We start from the raw sequence: 26966 nt of genomic DNA, 5'->3' as shown, positions 1-26966 counted from the left end.
TGTAAGATCATTGATATTGGTAATTAAAAAAACCTTTTTTTAAACATATCAACATAGTAGCAATCTTTTATTAAGTGTATGTGGAATATAATTACACATTGTAAACTGATATTCATAAGAGTAATCAAAGTAGAGGAAACACTGACCTTATAGAAATATTTATTAAATGTCCACTTTATCATTACAATACAAATTAAGAGTTAACTTTTTTAAAAAACCCTGAAATTTATCTGAGGAAATGGTGCGAATTCAGGTGTGTTTCATTAATACTTTAACTTTTTGGACACTGTTGTATCCATTTATAAGAGCCTTTTCCTGTTTTCCAAAAATAATTGGTTTGAATTGCATCACCAATAATTTACAAGTTTTAATCGTCGGTTGTTCCACTCAGGGCCGTGCTTAGGGGGAGGCGAGCAGGGCGGTCACCCAGGGCCGCTAAAATTTTACCATAGGGATGTATATGCCGGAGGGCCGCTACACTCAGTTTCGCCCATGCATTTCGCCCGGGGCCGCGAGACCTCTAAGCACGGCCCTGGTTCCACTCGCCGTTTGCCGTTTTCCAAAGTATCGTTGCAAGGGATTCCGATTAAAACAATCAGTGAAAAGAAACTATTATCCAGAATTATTCAGTAAACCGTCGTGACCGTCATCTCCTCATGTCCTACGACACTGCTTATCTCCTACCCTTATCGATTACCATCCTATGAGAAAATGGTCCGTTGCAGAAAAGGTTTTCCCGTAATATATTGCTTGCCCTGTGATAAAACGATTTAATAGGTGTTTACAAAAAATTATCATCAAAGATGCACCATGGAGGAGTTAAAAGTCTAGGACGGGATATGTTACTTAAATAGTCTATGGGTTTTTGTAAAACACGTTTGCCAGCAAATATCTTTTTCGCGAGTCGCCAGTGGTAGTAAACAATGTCTACACCGAAGCGAATTAGGGTTAAAGGAAACACATGTTGTATTCCAAATTGTTTTAGTAATACGGATGTAAGTTTTCATCATTTTCCAAAAGATTAAGTTGTTAGAGCCGAATGGATACGAAGAATTACACTCGTATCTAAGAAAACCCAACACGAATGACCAAAACCTACAGGGGACTTTACTAACTGGACACCTTTAAAAAGCAATGTACACTGAGAGAAAAAAACCTAGTTTTAACAGGATAATTTTACATGAACCGTCTGTATATCACTTGCACAGAATAATCCTGTGATAATTACTGTTATCCTTTAATTTAACAGAAGATATTTACATGAAACGTGTGTGTACAACTTGTACAGTATAATCCTGTACAAATTACACGTATCCTTTATTTTTTACAGGAACATAAGTACATAAATGGAATGTATTCTATAAAAAAGGGTTGGTCTTGTAAAATGTACAGAAGGACATTGTAAAAATGTTAAGGAATATTTGCAGCTGTATTTATTACACACACCGAGAGTGTAAAATTAACAGTTCATTACGTCAAATTTACTTGAATAACAGATATGTACTTAAACGGCTAGCTTCAGTAAGATTAACATTGAAGTTCTTTAAAAACATTAAAAAACATATCTGACTCTGTAGATATACTGGAAACCAATAATTTCAATTTACAAACTTCAAACGTATAATTCCTCGGAGAGGCAGTATTTTTGAAATTTAATTATGCCTAATGCATGGTAATATTTTTGATAATCCTTCACCCTGCAGACCAATAAGTGATAAAGAAATGTTTTCGATTCCGACATTGCCCAAAATTATATTTTTGGGTGCACTGCCCAAGGCAGGGATTGACTAAACTTTGACTTTCAATAGCTCTATTTTGAAATCTATTAATGATAGAGTCATGATATGTTTTGTGGCTATAGCCATCCATTATCGGCCTGAAATGGTTTTAATTAAATATTAATTAAAACGTTATAGAAATTGTACGAAATAAATAAGAAAGATTAATAAATATAAAAACCGTGAGATATTTGATACAACCTAAGCGAGTGTTTCTTTCGGAAAAGAGCGAGCGTTTTATATTTAGTCGTTTGTCGAATTCATTTACAGCAATAAACAATTCGGTAAAATACTACTTTGGTTAATAGAGAGGAAAAAGTCTTGGCCCGATTTCTCTTGAACCAGAGAGGCTCACAATTATATTAGTACCTATCGGGAAAACTTGAAAACCCAGTTACCTCGTAAAACATTCTTCTGATTTTATTGTTATTTTTTAAACAAAATCACTTTTACTAGTGAAATAGCTGTGTATCAGTGATTACGTAAGCATATAAATTATAATAGTGCTATATTTTGGAATATAGTCTCTTTACGTAGGCTACCTTAGCTATATACTAGAAATCAACCTTACGCGTGAAACTTTAAAAACTCAAGAATAAGTTGTGCTTATCGGGTCTCTCTGAGGGATTTGACCCGTTTAGCCCCGAATTGTCTGTTCGGATAACCTCTTAATTATATTTTATTGAAAAATGTGAGATCGGCCCTGCATATTAGCTGTTTTTTCCCTAGCTACCACGTCAAAAATTCCGTTTCATATTCGTAAATTTGACTAAACGCGTTAGTGTCTCTTCTACAATATTGTGTGTTGAATTAATTATTTGCTACTTATCGAATTTACTGAGATGTAAAAAGTATTTTCTACCGACGGATGTGTAAAACCAACTTTAATATGCCAATAAAATTACGTATAAGGTTCACATACTCCAGACTGTTATTCATGTTGATTTGACAGACTTTATTACTGTGTTATTTACAGCTATTTCATCATGTTAAATTAACATAAAATTACTTGTAATATTATAATACGGTATAAGCTGTTATATTTACAGAAAAGTCTTGGCATCCCCTGCTTCCAACACTTTAATGTAATTTGAACAGGGTTTTTTTCTCTCAGTGTATAGTATGAGGGCACTATCCTATCTTTTTGGAATCTGATACTTTTTTGATCGATTTCAGAAATATACCTTATAATTCTATCAATTTTGATACGATTTTTAACCCAAAAAATTCTATACAAATTGATTGGTTGTGATTCCACGGATTTTTATTGATGGAAAAATTGATCGGAATAGTGATTTATTTATACCTAGGGAGAATGTCTATGTCGAGACGGTTTTTAGCCTTTCTCTCAATCCACCCGTTGGTCCCCCCAGTACATTCCTCCGCTTAAAATAAAACGAATAGTCCCGGTATTTCATTGGATGCTTAAAATTTACGTCACCTAACTCGATGGAAATCAAACGCCGGTGACGTTTTGTCTTTCCACCCGCGCGAGACGGGGGAAAGGCGTTCAACGTGCCCGGCGATTGTCGCAACATAATCATTCTTCCTAAATATAAATAAATACATTCTTGGTGATAGTGATATTAAAAAAATGAGAGGAATAAAATTGATCGAGAAAAGTGACTCATCTTTGATTTAAAAAAAATGATCGCCATAGTGATATTGGTGCCATCTAAAAGATTTTGAGAGGTAAATGATAGATAGGATAACTTGTTGTTCATTTCCACCCCCCTCACTGACGTTCGAGAAGATATACAAATTTTAGTTTCACCTTCTCTAGCAAACGCGCCACCGTGATGCCAGTAGGAGTATGGGGCTGACCAAAAACGGGGTGAGCTCGTGGTCTTGTTAGTGCTCTGTCGGTCTCAGCCATTTTATGTACAAAATAATGACTTTGAAACATGTTCGTATTCTGCCACTTACAATGAACATCGCTATCAAAGTTATCAAACTCTCCGGACAGGGCCGTTTTAACCTCAATTACCGACTTTTCGGACATTCGTATTCCCAATTATATGGAATCGTAGGCCCTTATGTCTCCTAAAATTTTCGCAGGCCCTAGGCACTAGCCTAATATGCCTAATGGATAAGGTGGCCCTGTCTCCGGACATTACAAGGAAAAAATCTTCTTTTAGAAGATAAATTGTCCAAATGTCAGTTGCAGGTTGATGAACTGAAGGATAAAATACTGACGCTCGAAGAAAAAGTCAAAGAAAGAAGTGAACTTATAACCAAAATGGAAAATTAAATTCAGACGGAGAAATATTTGTATGAAAATATAAGTGTTTACGAAAAGAAATTGAAGTTTTAAACGGGATTCCAGCCGGCCAAACATTTTAATGAAATGTATGAATTTTTAGAAGATGGCATGCCATTATTACAGTTTTATAATAGTGCAAATAAAAACAGTCGTAAAACATCTAGGGATGAGTCCCAGAAGGGTAGGCCCACATGCCTTAATTTCAAGAACCAGCTTTTTCTAGTGCTATGTAGAATTCGGACCGGCTTGTTGGAAGAAGATTTAGCGTACCGATTTTTCACGGTTAATACCATTTGGATAACGTGGTTGGACTTTTTACACAGAAGGTTAACCAGGATACCCATTTGGCCTTCTCGGAAAGTGGTTGATGAGTTAATGCCGGAAGCATTTAAAAAACTATGTTCTTCTACAAGAATTATAATTGATTGTACAGAGGTATTCATTGAAAAACCTGACCATTATACCACGCAAAGGGACACGTACTCAAACTATAAAAAACACAACACTGCTAAAAGACTTATCGGAATATTCCCCAATGGCTTCATTACTTTTGTATCAAAATTAGCACCCATGGTAGAATTTCCGATAAAGATTGATAGTGGTTTGATTAAACGATTAGAGAAAGGGGATTCGGTAATGGCAGACCTCTGTCTGAATTTTTTCAACGTAACTCTCCGTTACTTCCGCTTTTTTTAGAACATCACCACAGTTCGAAACGGTTATCCTGATTTCACGTTCCGCTCTCCAAAGTTGACAGTTTTTGATTTTGTACTGGATTGTTCTCTAGTAAGTTTCTCAAACTCTAAAGCTTGTTCGAGGGATATACCGCATTTAGCCGGAAACGAAATATTATTTTCTGGTGCTAAATTTGGAAATGGTATCTGAGGTACTTCTACAAAAGGTTGAGAATTTCTGAGATATCATCTTTATTTTTGGGATACGAGATGGCTTCGTTTGGTTTGTTGTCATTTTCACTTTAATTGCGGACCACATGTTAACCTATCTTTAACTTTATCCGAAAGCGCTTGCATCCTCTTTTTCAAATTATCGCTATCTTCATCGGCTTCTGAATCGACCAGCTGTGGAAAAGAGCAATTTAATTCTAAAGCTTCTTTTTTTTTGGGCTATCTGTGAATCGGTCTTTTAATTTATGCTGTAAAAATTTTAGGTCTTAAAAATGTTTCGTCTGTAGCGTTGATAATTTGATAATTGGGTTTCCCCATTGCCTTTCTCCTTCTGTACAAGCTATATCATCTTTAATGAAAGTAAGATTTTCTACTTTACAATCCCAAAGGTAAAAAAGGAGCTCGCTGAAGTAGTATATAAATGAGAGAACGCTCTATGGGGCATCGGGCACCGTGCTTCATAGAATAAGATGGGGTATTACTTTGACGGTATCTCACCGGGCATCATGCCCCATAGAATTAACATGGGGTATTATTTGGACGGCATCTAGAAAAAAAGGACCGGCTCAACATCGATGCGTTCGCCGACCGTAAATGTACTGCGAGCGGACACCGAACCCCGAGAACGCTCTATGGGGCACCGGGTACCGTACCCCACAGAATTTACATGGGGTATTATTTTGACAGTTAGATTGCCTTCGCTGATTTAATTTTCTTGGCTTTTACCATGCGGTTGCCATCCTCTAAGTGTTTCGTTGCTTTATTGAGTTGGAAATATTAAAGAATATTTTTTATATAGAAATCATTTGGGAGGTATGTCAGTTGTTTAGTGCAGGGACCTTTGGTAAGCCCTTCTAATGAATCTCGGTCTTTACCTTTTAGTAGAGAGGCGGAGTCGCCCTCTCTCTCTACTCGAACTAGTCACAGCCTAAAACCCGTACTGAACTGAACTCACCATCAAGATGAGGGGGCTATTTAATGCCGGGGGCAAACACATTTAGGAGGATTTTTTGTAAACACCTATTTCTAACCCAAGAATTTAGCTGAAAAGAAAGATTATTATCCAGATAAAAAGAAGAAAAACCTGGCTTACTCTAAAACTATGTATGTTAGAAAATAAACAAATATAAATTGCCTACAGCACGTTAAAAAGCAATCGCTCTCACTAGAAAGTGGATATTATTCATATCGTTAACTTTTTTTCATTATTAAATCTAGGGCAAAAAGGCTGACACTCTAAAAGCTCTTGTTCCAGAAAACCAATAATATTATTGACCTTACCGAGTTTCATTACTAAGCAAATTCTTGATTATACAGCGTAAAAGCTTTTCTTTGTAAAATATTGAAGTGCACATATGTTGGAAATCAACCTTTAGTTTGTCGAAGAATCTCTTTGTGCCATAGATGAAACCTTAACACCATTTTAATGAAAAAATGCTTTCTAGCTATTATGAACTCTGCAACCAAACTTCAAACAAACACAAAATTCATTGTTAACTGTAGACTGTAACAGAACAGTTTATATTCAAAGAATGCGCAGTCTCGCAGATTAAAAAACTACCTTCCAGTCAAATTTATAGCTGCTTTATATTTATCTCTTGAACCAAACTGGGAATAATTGTTTTATATTTCAGAAATTCAAATTAAATTATTTTCTCAATATAGATGGATGATCTTTTCAATTCTAAATATATCAATTCTTAATATTTCTTGGACGAATATCAAAAATGGAATTGTGCAACTTTACTGCTGTGAGACTTTACTTAATAAAGATTTTTTTATGTTGAAGCGAAGTTAACTAATTAATACAGTTTAAGACAGGCGTTCGTTTAAGTTTCATGTTTGTGAGTTATTTGTGGACGTACAACTGATGATAAAATATATTGTAAACAATCCAAAAATGATTGCCTTCCAAAAGGTTTCGATGATTTTTAATTTTAAGTATTATTGATTGAAAATGGTTGTCTGGACGTATTTTACCAAGGACCTTTGTCTTACTAAAAACACGTTTACATTTAAGTTTTTAGATAATAAGTACTACTCGTTTGTAGAACTTTTTGAGATTAAAAATCGGTGGCCATTGTTTTGAGGTACTGTATATTAAATCGTTTTTAAAAATCTTGTAAACTTCGTGAAAAGTGGCTTGCTTGCGTATAGAAGTGCGGTAATCGATGGTTTAATTTGGCCTACCATTGTTTCAACATTTTAATAATTTTATATACTTAAAACATTAATAATATTGCACGGTCATTTTAGGCTCAATTTTGAGTGTACATATAACAAATTGCATCAGACACTATCTCAACAGTTCGTAAGTTGAACAAACGAGAGATACCTGGAAGAAAAAGCTTTTCATATTACTTTTGTTGGCTTGACCGGAAAAGCCTCCTTAAAGGCAGAATTATAAATTATTTTGAAATTTTTAGCTTAGCTAAGACCAAATTGCCATAAAATTTACATCAACTGTTTCTAGGACATTAATTACGAAAAATTCAAAAAAGGTTTATTTCGATATTTATTTCAGTTTTGACAGAAATATCAGTTTAAGGGACAAAGAATGCTTTTTGAATTTATTATAGCAATACATAACCCATTAAATAGGTAAATGAATAATCAGCTAGGCAGTTAAATAGGTTTTCTCTCAATCAAAACGCCACCATGTTCACCATATATCATAATCTATAACCGCCATAACGCCATAGAAATGTAATGAACTTTCGAAGCACAATTCTTTAATATTTACTTTTAACCTTTTTAATTTCAAATTGTGAGATTAATCTTCTAATTAATGAAATGATTCACGACTCTAGATACGTTGTTAATTTAATCGAGACCCGATAAAATGTTAAATATTTCAGCTTTCCCGTATTTTAAATACCGCATGGTATATTCATTAGAATTTTAAGATAACAAAATTCAAATTTAAAGCTATTTCAAATTATTATAATCAGAAATAGAAAATAAATTTACACAATATTTAAGTCAGAGCCCGGTTAACTTTGTATTTGAGGCTAAAATTACCATTCAAGTATTTGATCCTCAAAAAGGTAACATCTGCCATTGTGGTTTCTTGACCATAAGGAAACGATCATGGTGCAGTTACTCCTTAAAAAAGCTTATATATTAACTTTTTTATATCTGTGGTTTGTATATGCTATAAGAAAAAGGTCATAATAGAGAGTGTAAGCAGGACGCTCCAGAAGTATGAACGACAACGTCGAGAGTCACGTGATCATTATCCACGGTTTTCTTTACGCGTTTATACTCCGGAGTCAGAATCTTGAAGACGACGCCATATTTCCATTTTTCCTGCTCAACAATCGTAAATTCTGGTTTAAATTGAAATGTTCCTCAGCCTGTATATTATAGGTGAAATTGGACAACGAAGACACTTTTAAAGTAAAGCAGGATATATGAAAAAAAATTGTATCTCGATATAAGGTACGTTTTAGTGCTGGTTAAACACTTTTATTCATCATGTACCCAGGTTTAGCAAATATTTCTAAACTACATTATTATAACTGTAAATGTTTTCTTTAGCAGTCAAAGTGATAGCATGAACGTTTAGATACTGTCGTTCAATTTTCTAGAGCATCTTGCTTAACATCTCAAATAATGGCTACTTCGGCATCTGACAAATCTTAGAGGTTTCGTATTAAACTATTGTCTTAGCGTTTCTCGCATTTTCCCCTCGAATACGGAGAAAAACGTTCTGTTGCAATTTTGTCTAAGGACTTTTTATTACTTACAAAAGTAACAACATAATGACTTGCTATTGAAACCAAAAAAAATGTAAAGGTTTCTTATAAATTTTGAAAATTACTAAAAAATTAAATTTTTCGAATTGCTATAAAACTGTTCTTTTTTTGTAGAAATTACATAACTTTTAATTTTGTAAATTAATAAGTGCTGATGGCTTTATTTCATCACTTTGGCTGATTACTTATTTAGAAATTTTGCCAATTATGAAAATTGGTCGAATATTATTTGTTCAAAATATTGAAATTACTTAATACCTTAATTTTATATTAATAATTATCTCGTTGACTTACTGAATTATTTTTTAATTAAATTACTTATTTTTCGCATGACTTAAATGACGTAATTACTTTTTTGTGAAAAAATAATTTAAAATTTTATAACACTTCTAATTTTTCTTATTCCAGTAATATAGTAATTTTCTAATTAAAGGAAAAAAAATTATTACATTACTATTTTGGCAAATTAATGATTTTTTCTATGAAAATCGTTAATTTAATTATTTCTTGTCAGCCGATTGCTTTTGAATAGCATACTGGCAGGACCATTGTGAAAAACGGTAACAATTAGCTCAAGATTTCTCCTAAGAAATTCTTAAGACATTCTGGATATTACCAAATAAATTATTGTGATAATACGTGTTTCACTACAAATAGAACCAAACTATACATGTATAACGTAGTAAACTGAAAATTATATATTTGTTTTAAAATGTTTATTTTGGTGAGATAGTAATTAATTATTTTCATAAGTTTCATTTTTTATATTTATATATTTTACGAAATGAATAATAACATATCTGTTGGGGAAATTTTTTCATTGGTTTCAGTCCTACTCCAATGATCGATTTGGAAATCAGATTATTGAAGACATTCTTAACAAAATTAGGAATTCAATTACTTGCAGGTATGCAAATTTGTCGTAGGTCCAATATTTTAACAATGAACTATTAATTTTTTTCTCGAAAAGATGCGAATTTTCCAAATACAACTTAAACAATGGCATTGTTCTTAAAAATGGAAATTTTAGTGGAATCATTGGACTACTTCAAAACAAAGTGAGTCAAAGAGCAACGCCAGTGGTGATGCACTCGGGATGAATGTATGAAACATTTTATAGATAGAAACTGACCAAGCTTCTATATTAGTGCTTCCAATTCAGATCGTCTGAAGATAACAGATACCTTCCAGTCAGAAAATACCTCACCTTTGTTCAAAAAATAGCTACCTTCAAGTTCGAACTTTATTAAGTTTAACTTTCATATGCGAGTTAGATGTTTACACTTACACACGCCCAACGTCCTTTCTACCATTAAGATTCTCGTCCCTCTTATAGAATGTTCCTGATCCAAGCCTCGCGAGTCACGCTAGCGCAAAGCGCCTACTTCAGCCGCATGGCCCACACACCGGTACTATTAAGCCTTGTCTATAAATTCGAATCTTTGCTAAAACGTATAAACTTCTTGGGCGGGAAAATTAATGAAGTAACCGGGGCAAGAAATAAGTCGAATATATATCAAATATTTATCTTTGAGGTTGCTATTTGTACCCGAAAAATGTATTTGTAACAAAATAGTTTCCGATTATTTTGGATAGAAATCGGATCGCTATAACTGTTAAAGCAGGGTTGTCAGACCGTTCATAAAAATGTAAGACAATTTAGACTAAAACGACATGTTATTGGCGTTGATTATTGACGTTGAAATTATTGTTAAATACAAAACAAAAATTAAACATGGATTTTTTACCGATATATTAATAAAAACATTATCGTTTACAAAATTAATTTTTATGGCGTCATAACTACGTTGATATTTTTATTAACGAAATTCTTGATAACTGTTAATTATATTCACTAATTATAAACGTAGAGCGATTGTTAATAAAAGACCTGAAAACGTCACTTTAACCCCAAAACTGAAAATCGACCAAAGTCAAACGTTCCATTGCTATGTGGGAACCATGGCCCAAATTATTATCCGCGATAATTGAAAAAAATTTTATGATGAAACAATTATTTATTTTTTTCGCAGTTAGTTAAATACAAATACCATTTGACCAACATGTTTATTGTCACAATTTTGGTTATTAAGGTACTAGACGCCGCATTTCATTATATCACTGTGACGCACGACCGACTTCCCGCCGTTCAGTTCACATCGTACATCAGTGATACTCGCATGTCATTTCTCGTTGGCGTTGGAAATTTAAGCCCTGAAAACCGATATTTTAATTGGCTTTCAAGCTATGACGTCTATGTATGTAACTCAATTTTGAATTGATTCAATTTTGCCCAGGTCTTGTTTGAAAAAACAGAAAAATTAACTTCTTAAGTGAATCACAGTTCAGGAGTCAGGACAAAATGTTTACTTGGAAAAGAGTACTAAACTTGTTAACTTAAATGCATTATTCCTTTGCATGGATTTAGAACCTATCATTTACAATCCCACCCAGAAAAAGTGGCACCCTTTCTGAACCACGCCTGACTCTTACGAGCTACTCTTTCTCGTTTTCTGTAAATGTAGCCTAAGAGCTCTTCATGTTTTAACTTCACACTTCCCAGAGTCTTGGTGTCATCTTATCGAATTGATACCTTGAATATTTTGTCACACTTCTTGTAATATTTTAAATTATTAATAAAATTTAAATAGCGTGAAAATCCTCAACTGCTTCTATGTGGAATCCAACTTTAAACCTTCGGGTTATCGTCCTACGTAGAGGTCGGCGTTCGATTAACTTTTATCCATGGATAAAATAAGTTCGGCGATATTTAAATAATATTTATTTAAATAACCAATATATTTTTTAATAATCAGCTAGGCTAATACCCAAGGCACCACCTTAGGCCTAAGTCATCAAGCTACTTTTGAAGCCTTTAATTCAGGTGGCCGGGTTACAATGCGTAATCGAAAGTGGATAAGCCTATTATTTACACAAAACAAACAATTATTTGAATAAATACCATTTAAATTCAAATAAAAGCTTGGTTGCGTAAAGAACATAATTAAATAAGTTAAAATTATATTCTTTTTACCAACTTTTGTTAAATAAATCTGAAATTTTGTGGATAATGAATAATCATTTCCGAGCACTAGTCCTACGCCATGGGACGTCAAATGGACAGTGGTTTGATTCCACCGGGGGGCAGAAAATGTTTTCACGCTTGCTATATATTAAAATACTACGAAATGCTTTACAATCTACGAGCTGGTAAAATTGACATTGCATTCAAATACATTTTTCCATTAAAAAACCACCATTTATATTGACTGATACAATACGATACACAAAAACATTAAAATAAATAAACATTTTTGGTGACACATTCAGTATCAGTCTTTAGAAACGATTTGGTTCTTTTATTTTCGGTTTACCATTTTTAATAAAGTTTTTGTAAAAGCGGTTCTTTATTTAGCGCTATGCATGGTATAAACCAATGAAGTGGTGTTATGTAAAATGTGGATACTTCAAGAAAATAAAATAATAAATATGTAGAAATATGAAGTCTTCAACGCTAGACATTTGTTAAATTCGCCTAGAAGACCGGCATTAGTTTTACTTCGTCAATGCAGCAATTTTCCTTTGATCCCGTCTCATACATTATTTCAACGTTGTTTCTTTCCAGGTTTACGCGTACCTCGCTTCGTGTTTTGGATTGATTAGCTGCGTCTACTCTCTCCAACGTTTTTTACTTCGAAGACATACTACCAAAAAATATAAATTTCGAACCCATTTTCAGAATATCTCATTCATACAATGGAGTGTACTGCTAGGACAAAGTAAAAAAAGCAAATTCAATATTAAATCTCAAATTATATACATAATAAAATTTTCAGCTTTTCGTGAGCCGATAAATGGAAGAATTTTGCTTTGCGGTTTAATAATTTGTAGCCTAGTCATGTTGAGAGCGTTCTCGGGCGTTTTGATGTCTCACTTGAGTGTCCCCAAAGAAAGTCCGTTTATCAATAGCCTCGCTGATTTTCTCAACTTTCCTCAAGTAGAGATTTTTATCATCAGGGACTCCTCTGACTTTCAGATTATTCAGGTAGATACAATTAATTTGATTAATTGCTAAAATCGGAAAAAATAACAGTACATAGTCTGATAAAATCAGGTCAAACCGAAGTAATAGGCTGCAACCCTTCCTAAAAAACCTTCAGCGGCTTTTTCTTATTAGTCTTGACCCAATTTTTCATTTGATATGATTGAATTCAATTAGGGTAGGGTTCTGTTAAGGATATGTTAGTTTCAGCATAGACTAAGGAAGGTGTTCCACAAGGACATTTCTCGCTAGAATTTGAAGCCGTGTTCAGTCTCAGCGCGGGATGTCACCACGTATATAAAAATGGTGGGCCGAACCAAAGAGGTTATAGTCTTGACGTACTAAAATAGTAGTCTTATTAGCAAAGGTGAAACACGTGAGCTTTTATTTGGTTTTGAAAACGTCAGAAATTGGTTTGATATTTAATTAAAAATGAATTTGGATAATAATATGCGTGATTTGGAAAGTCTTTTCAATCATGGTATGTATTAAGTTTTTAAATAAGCTTTCCAGTAATAATTAGTTAATTAATATATCAAATGTTTTAGATTCTACATCATCAATTGAATGAAATGATGAACCAGAACTTTTACAAAACGTTGAAAAGTGTATGTTTTTTTATCAAATTCATTATTGAACCACTATTAAATTTAAATATTTTTCTGAATCAGGTTCAGTTTCCTCTTCAAATATTGCCATTAATGAACGAGCTGATCAACTGGATAGTTCCGTTTCTACGACAATAACATGTAAAATAAAATAAAAACAGAATATCCCAATGATTGTCTTGCTAGGAAAAATGCACTGGAAGCTGAAAATTAACTTATTTAATTTTATAAGGGAATTATTAGTTATTTAATTTTTTAGAATAAAATTGCATAGAAAGAAGAAACTAGTAAAAAACACCTCAACAAGTCCGTTATTCTATTTCTGGTCTAGATTCCGAGATGTAGAAATGCAAAAACGCATTAAAATCGAAAAGTTTCGAAAATACTTCGCAGAAACGCATTATTTTGTTATTAACCAATAAGAGTCTCCATTTCGTATTATTTCGTCTGCTCTAATTTCTTTAGCTGCATTTCAATGGCAACAATCACAATGGCCGTTACTCAGTATTATCAAGAATGTATTTATTTATACTCAGGGAGAATGAATATGTCGAGACTATCGACGGACACGTTGAGCCCCTAACCCCGTCACGCTAAGGGGGGGGGGGAGGGAAAAAGGAGGCGGGCGGTCTTACTTTTTGCGTCCTCGCTGCAGCGTTAATCGCGTCGAAAAACGTAATTTTTAAGAACCAATGAGATTGCAATATTATTTGATTTTATTAAAGCGGAGGAGCATACCGGGGGGCCCAACGGGTGGAATTAGAGAAACGGTAAAAATAATCTCGACATATTCATTCTCCCTGAGTATAAATAAATACATTCTTGGTATTATTATACCACATAATGCGTTTCTGTCAAGAGTTTTAGCCAAATATAAACGTACAAAACGCATGATGTAAAATTATTCTGAGATTTATTTAATTTTGGCTAAGGTCGTTGTCATATTTAGATTGCGGACAAAAAGAAACCCCTAAAAACTAGTTTTCAGTCACCTAAATACTTTTTATTGTTATTTTTCATAATAATTACAAAAATCAATTTATCTGAAAGTTAAATGTTTGGAGATAATGAGTTTCTGAAATGAAGGGCAGTGATGAATACAAGACTTTTTTCTTGTCTTTGAAGGCAACTATTTTTGGGGATCGTTGGTTTCCAAACAACTTACTGGGATACCATTGTATAAGTATTGGCCAAAAGGAAAAGTACAATAATTTATTAATTCTTTGGAGAATTTAGGGGTACGTTAATTGAATATAAAAAAAAGTATTTACTTTAATAAACCTATTTTTTTAAGAGGAATGTTTAACCTCAAAAGCCAAATAAGTTGAAACTCGAATTATTCTGGATGAAATATGCAACCACTTTATTTCTTTTAAACCGGAAACAGCTAAGATCTCGTACCTTAACTCTCACCAGGAGAATCAAAAAGAAAGGCACTATGTCGATGGCACATTATTGAGGAAACTTTTAAAGAATTTAACGGAGGGAATGAAACTCGAATAGGTCTTCGAATTTATATCTTCTGATACAGAATTTGGATGTGTACCAGCTGGATGGACGGAAGATGGGAAATACAAGATGGTGGTGGATTATTGTATTGCTCGCACGGAACTTTCCCTTTTTAATGTGATATTGGACAAAGTAACTCAATTCTATGATGGAAAATGTACGAACAACAAGAGAAAAAAGGCTATCTCCAGTATATTTGAAAACAAGATAATTATGCAAAAGTGGGAATATTTCACTGATAAATGGGCCATAGCTGAAACCAAATCTCCGTCCCTTTTAACTCTTGTGATAACTACTTTGTTTAACAATTTCAAGGCAGAAGCAAGAAGCAAAGTTTTGAAATCTAGATTAACTTGTTACATCAACACTTAAGATAAAAAAAGAAAAGCCATAGCGGATTTAAATTTTTAATAACAAAATAGCCTTTCTATGATAAATTGACTTAAGTTTTATCTGAAATAAATTTTAATTCATATTACCTAATGAACCTAGTTGTGACTTACAAACGTGATTGTCTTTGTATGATGTCTTAATTCATCTGTTGATATTTACAAATTGTTAAGCACTTAAAAAGTTTCTGAAAAAAGTAAATTTCCTTATTCAACATTTATTTGTTCGGTATTTTCTCCCCGAATAGACATTTTCAGAACTCTAAATGGAGATTATTAGCGCTTTAAAAATGATTTAGTTTTGAGTTTCTTATGTAGAAGCCTTCCATACAATTCCTCTTGTTCATAATATCAAACCGCGAGTTGAACAAATCTACAACTTTTATAGTTTCTCGACAATCTTCTTCATTTTTCTGTTTTAGGAAATTTGCCGTCGAATCTGATAAGATTTGTGCCGCATACTTGAAACACATTTTGCTGAAGGAAGTAAGATAGATATGTTCGTTAGTTATTTTATTCTTTTGCATAAATTCCCAGGTTTGCTCTTTAAAGACGTCTTCAAGGGTCTTCCCCTTTGCGATTCTTAATTTTAGTGCGTTAAGTTCTTTCTCTTCTTTGCCATTTTCTGATATTGTCTTCTTTAGGTTCGATACGAAGTTTTCTATAATTAAGTTAATTAGTCGAATCATTTTATATGGGGAATCATTTTCATCAGCACTGAGACGTTGTCTTGACTACATTTTCCGAAATGTTCAAACCAGATTAAAAAAACAATCACAGCTAGCTTGGCCACTAAGTAATTCACAACAGCTATGACATACATTATTGGTAGACGAACATTGAATTCACTATCAAACAAGTCTTTGTACTCTATTTTTTTCATTTCCTTCGCATGTTTGTATCGAATCTAACTTACGCAAAATTTCCAAAAGTATCCTTGTAGATGTAATCGAAGTGGGAAGTTCCATTAATAGAGATATTATTGACTAATTTCCCCTAGATTTCATTTTTTTATGCTGGTTAACTATCAATTATCAGGATAACAGTGTTAACAATTTCGATAATGTTAAACATTTTCAGTAATCTGATTTCATCTGACAGAAACGTTAAATACGAATTATTAGGAAGGTGAAACTTGAATAATTTGGGCCTTTCAATAATTGGGTTCATGGAATAGTCGTTATGTTATAATCACTCGAGACAATTTCACTTTTAGACACACATGTAGTAGAAATGGTAAATGGTATATGAACATATAATGCCACGTCCAAGTCAGTTGGTGGGGTATGTTTCACATTGCCGTAACGTTTTTTGAACTTGAATGATTTCAGTTTCTCCCTTTCTAGTCTATCTTCAAAACCATCTTCAATTTGGTCCGGATACATTTCTGATGGTCCATTCTCACCGTAAGAATGCTTTGAGCAAACATAGGTTTTAATTTTAATGTTATCTTCACATAACCGATCTTATTTTAACCAGCCCAACCACTGAAAATAATTTTCACGATGTCTTCTGGGTTTCGGAAAAGAAAGAAAAACACATTTTTCATGTGTTTCTTCTTCTCGTAACGACGGTCACTTCTACATCTTAAAAGAATGCACCCCTGGTTTTTGAGCATTTTCAACGTTTAAAAAAGAACTAGTAAGAATACAGGTCTTACAACAAAATTTTAAAATGTGAGAAAAATTTATTTAACCTTTTCAGTTTATTGTCGAGGAAAAAATTACTTAAATTTATTAAATTATTCTAGAAAATATAACCATTTTCAAAATGAAACTCTATGAAAAAGATAAATTGCTTTAATTAATGAATACCTAAGTCTTTTGGTAAAAACCATTCTTTGGGTTTGCTAGTAGCGCTGCTTGAGTAGTGGTTTTAACTGTTCGAGTCGGGTACAAAGTTTCCAAAATTTATTCGACCAGTATTCAAGTCTTGTAATATCTTTGTGCAGTAGGGATATCGATAAAGGTTTTGTACTAAAAAGTCCGATTCCAATGTTGAAGCTTTCTAATTACACTACATGTATTAATCGAATAAGTTCCCCAACAATCTTTCATTTACTTTTTTACATTTTATTTCTAAAGATTTTGGTTTTTATTATGAAGTATAATACTAATTTTCTGCTTACTGTTTCGTTAATTCATTACGTTATGATTTCAAACAATTGAATACCTTTTAATACCATCTTATTTGTGTACGATTTCGCTTATTTCATCTTAAATAGCTAGAATAGGAGCACTCCATTTTGATTTATTTAAAAACTATATTAAACTATTGGAGAAATTGCCACGCGAACTCTAGAAAAAGAATTGCCAAAGTGACGCTCAATACCAAAACCGACACATAACAGTAGCACTAGATAACTTTTGTTGTAAGCGTTGTCAATAAAAGGAAAGGACACCGTTTGTTCATGTCTACTCTAAAACATGGCCATCTCCACTCTCTTGTACTGTAAGTAGTCTTCGTAGATCCACACCGATCTTTGCAAATACCCAATGAGTTGTCAAGTGCCCGAATACGACGGGAATAAATAATTACCCGCTAAGGTCAGCTTGCGGCTTAATCGAAGAGTATTTAAAAATTCCTTATTTGAGTTCGAGTTCAAGTACTTGATGCCGATCGAGCACTCGCACAACCCTAGTTCCCAGTATACTCGCAATGCTCTGGTTGACTTGCCAGATAATTTTTGATACGACGTCAAGTTGAAAAGATTTAATGCGATAATTGTAAGATTATGGAACGTCCTGGTTTCCAATACCGGAAATAAATGTGATTAACGTAAAAGCTCTTGCAATATCTCTAAGATTGCTTAGTTTATTAAAAGAAACATTCTCTAATCAAACGATTTTGAATAGAATCAACACAATTTACATTAAATAGACGATGTTTCATACGTAAGTCGTTTAAAAGTGAAAAACGCTTAGCATTTGGATTACGAACGAGTATGTGACACTTATCCAAATGATTTAAAAATGTGCTTGTTGTACATTTTTATCCCAGATTTTGTTCTTAAAGTAATAACATTATTTTCCTCCCACAATAATATAAATGTCATTTATACTCTACTGAAATGATGATTAAGACATTGTACATTCTAGTTCAATATTTTTACTAATAAATGTGTAATTCAAATAAGTAAAGAGTAAAATATTTATTTTCATATCAATACGATACTAGTAAATTTTTGTTTTTAATTTAAAACCTTATTGGTTTGAATTTATTCTAAATTTTTCATGTTTTTCAGATTTTATCGAAACAGGATGACCTCATGGAAGAAGTGTTTAGAGTTAACGGCAAAGGAGGTCAATTAATCGACAGAAAGGTCAGAAGTAAGAAATGGTTTCTGGACGGTATCGAAAACAGGCGCTTTGCTCTTTGCAGTAAACGACCAACAATTGTTGAGAGTGTTCTAAACGTGAGATTAAAACGTGAAGAAAGTTGCAGATTTCGACTTGTTGATGATTGCTTTTCGACGTACTACAAAGCTTTTGCTTTCCAACTGAACGCTCATTCTAAACTAATCGAGAGCATAAACAAAGTGTAAGATGAAAAATATTATTCGTAAAGATATTAACAAGTATTTTCGTCTTGACAAAATTTTCCCAACTTAGTTAACAGTTCATAGGTATTGCAACTTTCCATAATTATATATAAATCTTAAACTAGAGTTATATTTATATTGTAAGTAAAATTGAAAAACGGAGTTTCGACGGATAGAGACAGTTTTCAATGGCACTCTATTCTTGCCAATTGGCTGAACAGATGTGGCATGTTAATCGTTAAAAATACACCAATTAGAAATATTAACAAATTTACAATTTTTTTTTAAAATCAGTGTAAGAATTATGTAGAGCAGAATAAACAAGACGCGTAAAAAGCTGAATATAAAAATGCCAAGAAAAACTTAACGATTAACTCAACCTCAAGGTCAAATTCCATAGGACAAACAAAGGAATTGGACATTGATGAGATCATGATTAAGGATTTTCTGACGAAGTGATTCCTAACTTCCGGCACGCTCTATCGGCCGGTGTACTTCAATGGTAACTATGGAGCTCCAACAGGAAGTGGATAAAAGCTACTGACTTCTTGCCAGGGTGTGATTTTGAATATACTGTACGCGGTCTATATTATCTTTGTCCTTTTGTACAGTTTTATTGGTAGAATTTCAAATAGTGAAGTGAAAAATGTAAATAACTTATGTTACTGGTTAAAACTCCAGATGTTTTAATTTTCAGGATATTGACATTTCACTCTGGAAGAATAAGAAACCGATTTTGCGATTTTGAAATTGAAAAAGTGGAACAGTTTTGCCTTAAAATGGAATCACAAACGACAATAAATCAATTGAACTTTGAACAGATCATTGGTCCGCTCCTCGTTTTATTAATTGGTTACTCAATCGCATTTATAAAACTTCTATTTGAACTCTTCGGGTATCTCTTCTAAAGGCCTTTTCACACGAGCCAACTTTTTGACCCAACAAGATGAGTCAACTTGAGTTGAGTCAACTAGTTGGTTCGTGTGAATAAAAGTTCGATGAGTTGATCCGCCAAAATAGTATGCGAAAAAAAAATGGATCACTGATCCATTTTTGCTGACTCAGCATTTTGATTGGAAAAGTTGGCTCGTGTGAAAAGGTCTTTATTGTTTCGTAAAAAAAGTTTGAATTTGATGTGTGAACTTGCGGGTTGTGTTTTTTATGTATTCGAGTGTTTTCGGATGATTTCCACAATATTTTTAATAACAACGTCATTAAAGAAGTAATTTTGGCTTCCCATAACAACCGAAGCAACTAGCTGAGAGAAAATTCAGTAATGTCACAAAGCATTGAATGAAACCTTGTTAACGGGCGTAAATTCTTTAACGAACCACTCCACATCAACTCGGCCATATCATCGCAAAACCAAGAAAATGGAATTTTATTTAATTTTGGATATTTCAGTTTCTTCTTTTTAAAACATTGTTTCTCATGGTAACGTCAGTTTAAGTTACTGGTATAAGTTATACCGTATAACTTATAAAATATTTTTTAATTTCGAGAAGCTGTACCATTGCCTATATACCGGAATTTTCTACTAACTTGAAATTTTCAAATCTGATACTTACTAGGACAACCGATTTTAAAGAAGCGGTTAGAGAAGCGCAATTTTTAAACCTTCGAAATTACTCGAACTTTTCTGGCTTCGACATTCTATAGTTTAGCATAGCGATCCCAAGATTTCAAGGAAAATAAGAATTTTAAATAAGCTTTTTTTACAAAGCGGTAGGATTTAAGGCGCCCAAAAACGGGTTTTATCTGTTATTACTTTTATTGCTGTTGTCAATAAACATGATATTCATTGATAAAACGTTTTTCACCGGATGGATAGCAAGGTCATTGGGATCGTTGTTAATGTACTCTGCTTTTCAGACAGTGCTAATTTTGGCCAAAATGTCTTTACAGAGTGATTAAAATAGGCTTCCTGAAACTGATTGGGCCTAAACAATATATGATTCGATAAGAAAATCAATTTGAGCCATACATGCACTTATAAAATTTCACTTATTTTGTCTAAAACAGTTTGGGGACAAAATGTAAGTGATATATGAATCGAAAAGAAATTTCAAGTCAACGCGATCGCCGAATTAATTTTCCAAGTTGCTCTTCTGTACTGGGCCACAGCGGCTTGTCGAAATAATTGGTGGAGTGTACGTTAGGTTTGGCCAATCAGTGGTAAGGTGACGAAAAGAAGGCTATTTTGACCCCTGACCACTGCCATCTTGTTTGATTTATATTTGGTCCTTCAATAATCATTTCATAATTGTATTCCGATTTGAAATAGCAATTTTGTTTCTGCAATAATAAAGCATTAATACTAAATAAAAATTTGTAATGACTACGTAATTTGAAAAGTATTCTTGAAATAAAGAAATGATACAAAAGCTTTGTACAAAATGTTTTTACAAAAACATTTAGTTTTTATTTCTTTTCGGTAGTTTTAACGGTACATGCAAGGGTTAACATTTCGTGATCATTTAACATGGATAACCAAAAATTAACATATGAAAAATTGAATTGGTTGGAATTAAAATTAAAAAAAGAAACAAATTCTACTTTTTTATTCCGAGCTGATAAATCGTCAAAAAAAAATACATTCGACAGCAAAATTTTACAATTAGTACCTTCGAAACCGTTCCAAAGTGTCTAGTGTGAACGCGGCTTTAGTCGGTTGAACCATTACATCAAAGGTTGGCAGAACACCCAACTTGACTGTTGACAGAATGTCGAACCGACAATTTTCTGGATAGTCGGCCAGGATGACATCTGATCAATCGGGTGGACAATTTTAGGACTAGTAGGGCAACCTTTTATTTTCGACGTTGGGGTTCTGGGATACCGACTGTCACAGATTAACAAAAATCTAACCATGTTTCCACAATAAAAGGATCTTATAAAAACGTAAAATTTCGGAAGGCTGCTGACCAAGACTATTAACTGGCTTGCCTACCACTCCCCAACCAATATTGGGCTAGCGTGTGCTGCTGATGTTGCTATGAAAGTCCCGAAATTTTAGTAATTTCACAATTAAGAAACTCAAAGTTCCAACGATGATTTTGAGGAAATCCAAGATGACAAATGCGAAAGTGTCAACGATAATTCTTCTGATGAGAAACAGGATGATATCTGATTTAACGATTTCACTTTGACCCTTCCCTTTGATGAATATTCTAGAATGGCTCCCACGGAAGTAATTTACGGAAAACTCAGCCAAAGTTTTTCAAAAATGGTCATGTACCCATACTATTTTTCGACATTTTGCAGAAAACGCAGGCTTGACGTGCACGCTAGTGTTTCAAAGAGCTATTGTCAGCCGAAGTGGTGTTCATTTTGCACGTATGAAAGGGCAATGTAAAGAACGAAAATCTAGTCTCATTGGCGTTATTGAAGAGAAACCAACTAGCAACAGCGATTATATGCACCTACTAGGGTTCATATCTCCTACCTTCAGACAGCTTTCAGGAAATGCTAGAAGAGAAACGGTGGTAGAACTGATAAATAGAAATGTGGCTCAAGATTGTTTCGTAAGAATAAAGCTCAGAACGAGATGTGATTTGAAGACAATGAACCTAAGGATTTACCATCTTCCTGGTTGTTGCGCAGGTACGTCATCACGCCTTCAAAAAAACAGCTGTTACATAGACTTCTTTGGATATTGTAAATTTCGTGTACATAATTGATACTAACATAAAATACACCTGTGTATATTGTAATAAAAGAGAAAATTAACTGCTTTATTTACACATAATTTTTTAAATGTACAACATTTAGTACACGGAGACTAGTTTCGCGCTCTGTTCAGAGTCATCATCAATTCTGGTTTCAACAATTTCAAAATTAAGTAAACTGGTCTACCACAATTCCGCTAGAAAACTTACCGGACCATTATCTCTGTTAAAACTTGAATTTAGTTTCCATTTTTTTAATTATTTGAAGTGATTCTTTAATATTTAATTTAAAATAGTTGTCTACGTAGGCGATATGTTTAGGTTCATTAAAAAGTGTTTTATGGGTCGGGTTATCAGCGATGTGTTCAGCAAGAACAGAGTTGTAGGTTTTCTTTTTTTTATATATCATATTTGTGTTCGTTAATCTCTGTGTAGCTTTTTCCACAGGAACACTTTAGTTCATAGACTAATAGTTCACAGTTATAGACCAGTTTACGATGTATTTAGAGTCACGTGGTTCTATAGAACCGTAATTTTGTATAATTTTAAAATTGTTGAAAACAGACCTGATGATGCCTCTGAACAGAGCGCGAAACTATAGCCCCCGTGTACTAAATGTTGTAGCTTTTATAAATATTACTGTGTAAATAAAGTAGCTAGTTTTCTCTTTTATTAAATTATTGGTCTTTAACATAAATTCATGTTTACCGAACATATTGCAATAAATTTATCGGAAACTCCCAAATATCAATAGACGCGCCTCGGATCGAGTGTTGTTTAAAAGCTCGAAAGACCACGTAACGAGATAAGTGAACATCTATTTTTATATTAAGTAACAATACAAGAGCCATCCAAACACAATCAATATGTTATATGTAACATGCTTTCTGAGAGCCACGACACGGATTTCATTTGTGCCTGGCTCGCTTCTTGGGTTAGAACTGGAGTGGTCACACGAAATCGTTCGTGACATGTCCTTAGCTCTTATGTACGTTGTAACAAAAGCTTTTATAAATTGTATATCTTTATCACAACTTCTGAATAAATGTTGCAATGTACTGAATACCCCAACAACTGAATTACAAAGCTCCCAATGTCGGGAGAAGCATGAAATTCATTCATCCAGGGTAATCCGGTCAGAAAATCATAGTCAAAGCAGCCATGAATCTAGGCAAAGCAACGTCTTCTCCATTTTCATGCCGCCCATTGGTCACCGACTACCTAGCCGTTCCAACAGAAGAAAACCAGATTAAAGAGACCGATTCCTTCGTCTATCCAGTCGATTCAGACCAAACTCTACGGTACCTACGACCCTTGCCAACTTGTTCGAAGTTCATCGTCGTCATACGGACATTCGTACAGTTATCCGACCCCCTCCATAGAAAACGCGTGTGTGTCTCTCGCGCAATCTGGGCTTCCGTACCGTAAGCGAAGAGCAACAGCGAAGAAGAGTCAAGTGATTAGTAGGAATTTTTCCCACGTCCCCCTTTGTAGAGTACCCAGGGTCGAAATCTGAAATAACTAGTGAAACGTAGAGAAATATTCTTAGAAAAAAGGTTTAATCCCTCGCTATTGTCAGAAGAAAGGTTAAGACAAGTCGGCAAGAGGTTGAGAGCTCATTCCGTTTCTTATGTTCATACAGTTAGGATAATCTTTTCGTTCGTAATTACCCTTGCATTATGATTTGGAGTGTTATTTTGTGTTAAGAATCATTTGTCACCAGTTTTAATTGTATTATGGTTTTAAATGTAATACTTAGTGTATAACTTGTTTTGCTCTCGCTTTTTTGAGCCAAAGTAGGTTAGTTTCCCCTTAAATGGTGGAGTTTTTGAATGCAGGCATTGATCGCATTGAAAACCGCAAGGAAAATCTTAATGAATGAGTCTATGGCTCGGTCTTTGGTCAAAGAGTGTATGTTATGTTTAAATCCCCCGCTCATGTTATTTGAATAGAGATAATAACTACAGTAGTGGTGACCTAATCATCAAGATGATCAAATAGAATTAGTCCCATCGCTATAATTAATGTTCCCCCATTTTATTTATTTGTGTATAGTGTTTGCATATTGTGTTTAAATAAAGATTTTTTGATTGATTATAGACCCAATGGTTTCCATTCTGAAATCAAATCTCTCCTCTTTCCCTTTCACTTTTATGTAACCCACTCTCTCTGATTTGATTATCCCCATGAAAGGCTACCATTCGCATATTATCGCCATCTTCCCCCGCCTTAGTGAGTTAATATCTTTGAGCAAAGGGCTAGGCATACCAGTGCCGTCTTTCCCATTTTGCTAAAAGGGCACTGCCCTAGGACCCCAAGATTCTGGAGGGTCCCATTTTTCATATTGGGAAATGTAAAAGAAATTTTAATAAAAAAAATGTTTTTAACATTGCTCGAATGTCGTAAACTTCGTATTAAGTCGCGTCTATAGACAGGGTAAATCTAAAACGAATAAAGACTTTGGGTTGTTAGTATTTTTAAATTGAGAATAAGCTTCTTCTTTAGTAACCTTCAGTAGGAAAAGTGAAACTATTTGAACCGATAGTTGTAGATTAGAGCGACGATGGACTTCGCACTGGAGGTTAGAAACTTGGGCCAGGGGATCGCCCATAGCTTTGCCCAGGGGCCTCCAATTAGGTAAAGACGGCCCCGAGGAATACATTCCATACCGTATTTGCCCGAGAGGTGGCAATTATCTAATTTAAACTTAATAAAAATATCAAATGCAGCGAAGAACGTGTGTTGTAAACTCGTCTTTGCTTAATAAAACTTTTTTTCTCAGCAAGCGTATGTACCCTCCAGTGTCCATTTATGGTGGGCTTAATAATACTAAATATATTTACGATATACGCCTTTCGCAATTTTCTTAGCATATTTCTTATTTTTAAAGTTATCGTATTTCAACAATTTTTAAAGGACTTATTATCACTAGTTTTATCGCATTTTTCTGAATTTTTTTATATTATCAACCGTTTACCTTTCAGATATATTTAAGTCCAGACAAGAAGTGGATAGTATTTAAGTGGTCTAGCTTCGTCAAAAACATAATTTTTCAAAGTATTAAGCAAAAAAGAACCACCTATGGACTGCATTGCAAAGGTAGATAAAATACGATAAAAAGTAAATTAGTCCAGAATAAAAAGGGTTAAAAAACCTAAACCCGAAACAAATTTGAAGAAATAGGTCTTCGAGCAAACAAAAAGACGTGAAACTCGGACAAAATGATTGTAGACCATTGGACCGAAATCCCATTCGTCCGAATGTACCATTCAACCGAATTCCAATTAACCGAAAACCGCGTTTTTCGCGGTTTTCATTCAATATACCGTTAGTGATACATATTTATATATCGTAGGTTACGTGACGATAGTATATCTAAATTGGACTAAACTATGTCTTAAATATTTATTATTTCGTACCGACGTGTATTTTTAGACCCTTTTCCCTTGAAATTTGATATTTTCCGGGTTTAATTTTGGAAAATAACCTTGATAAGACCCGACGTGAAATAGTTGCCTACCATATCTAACCTAACCCAACCCAACCTAACCTAAACTAACCTAACCTAACCCAACCTAACCTAACCTAACCCAACCCAACCCAACCTAACCTAACCTAACCTAACCCAACCCAACCCAACCTGAACTAACCTAACCTAACCTAACCTAACCCAACCTAACCTAACCCAACCTAACCTAACCTAACCTAACCTAACCTAACCCAACCCAACCTGAACTAACCTAACCTAACCTGAACTAACCTACCCGAAGTGAAAACGAACCAGATTTAAATTTCCCATTCAGCTGAATCCCGCCATGTTGGGCTATAAACGAAAATACTTTTCGGTTCAATGGGATTCGGTCAAACGGGATTCGGTCCAATAGTATACAACCGGACAAAATAGATCTTCGAGTGAAAAACTGTATTTAATAAACTAAAATGAAAGAGCCAGAAATTAGAACGGTAGACTGGTTCCGTTCTTTGTGGCTTGCGACTGTTACACCGAAAAGAGAAAGTAAACCTAAACATGAAAAATTTCAAATGAAATCAATTCATAGCGGTGGCTAACAGAGTTAATATAGTAATTGTATTGACAAGGTCAAAGCGGAAGTAGTTGGGTCCTGGATCTGACTGCGTCGGGGCTGCTAAATTGCCCCTCTGCTTGGGCGTTCTCTATTCGATTTAATGCTTTATTGGATCGGTTGTCTGGTGTCTAGTTGGATACTGTAAAGCCGCGTTCACACTTACCCCTTAAATCGCTTCGTTTAGATAACTAGTTTTCGAAACCAGCGTGATAAATCGCTTCGTGTTGGTTCGGGAAGCAACTTGTCCAAGTCGGTTCGCTTAGAATAGCTTTCAAAACGACATGGCGGGGAAGTCAAATTGTTCGTATTTTCGAAAATAATGGGAATAAAATGTCCAATAATATTACTGTATGTATAGTAAACATGATTAACTAATTGATTTGGGATAAATTTTAGTATTTTCAAAATTCTAGTCATAAT

At 33.9% G+C, this 26966-nt stretch overlaps 1 protein-coding gene across 1 annotated transcript; it reads left to right on the top strand.

Annotated features, from left to right (window-relative positions):
• The first annotated feature begins 12454 nt into the window (after positions 1-12454).
• Positions 12455-19701, top strand: LOC149957605 (uncharacterized). Its single transcript, XM_090167106.1, has 4 exons — positions 12455-12483; positions 12541-12749; positions 18497-18792; positions 19491-19701. The coding sequence occupies exons 2-4, from the start codon at positions 12603-12605 to the stop codon at positions 19699-19701; spliced, it is 654 nt and encodes a 217-aa protein (XP_090023232.1). The 5' UTR covers positions 12455-12483; positions 12541-12602.
• The last annotated feature ends 7265 nt before the right edge of the window (positions 19702-26966 follow it).

Source organism: Leiobunum rupestre, chromosome 2 (assembly GCF_980474605.1).
Source record: "Leiobunum rupestre chromosome 2, qqLeiRupe1.1.hap1, whole genome shotgun sequence".
Classification (NCBI taxonomy): domain Eukaryota; kingdom Metazoa; phylum Arthropoda; class Arachnida; order Opiliones; family Sclerosomatidae; genus Leiobunum; species Leiobunum rupestre.
The sequence above is the reverse complement of the archived record's forward strand: the minus strand, read 5'-3'. Positions and strand labels throughout refer to the sequence as shown.

Excerpts from the sequence above, each read along its gene's own strand:
- LOC149957605 (XM_090167106.1), top strand. The coding sequence starts at position 12,603 with ATGTTGAGAGCGTTCTCGGGCGTTTTGATGTCTCACTTGAGTGTCCCC. Across the intron at positions 12,750-18,496 it reads CTGACTTTCAGATTATTCAG|ATTTTATCGAAACAGGATGA; the intron begins GTAGATACAATT and ends CATGTTTTTCAG. Across the intron at positions 18,793-19,490 it reads ATCGAGAGCATAAACAAAGT|GATATTGACATTTCACTCTG; the intron begins GTAAGATGAAAA and ends TTTAATTTTCAG.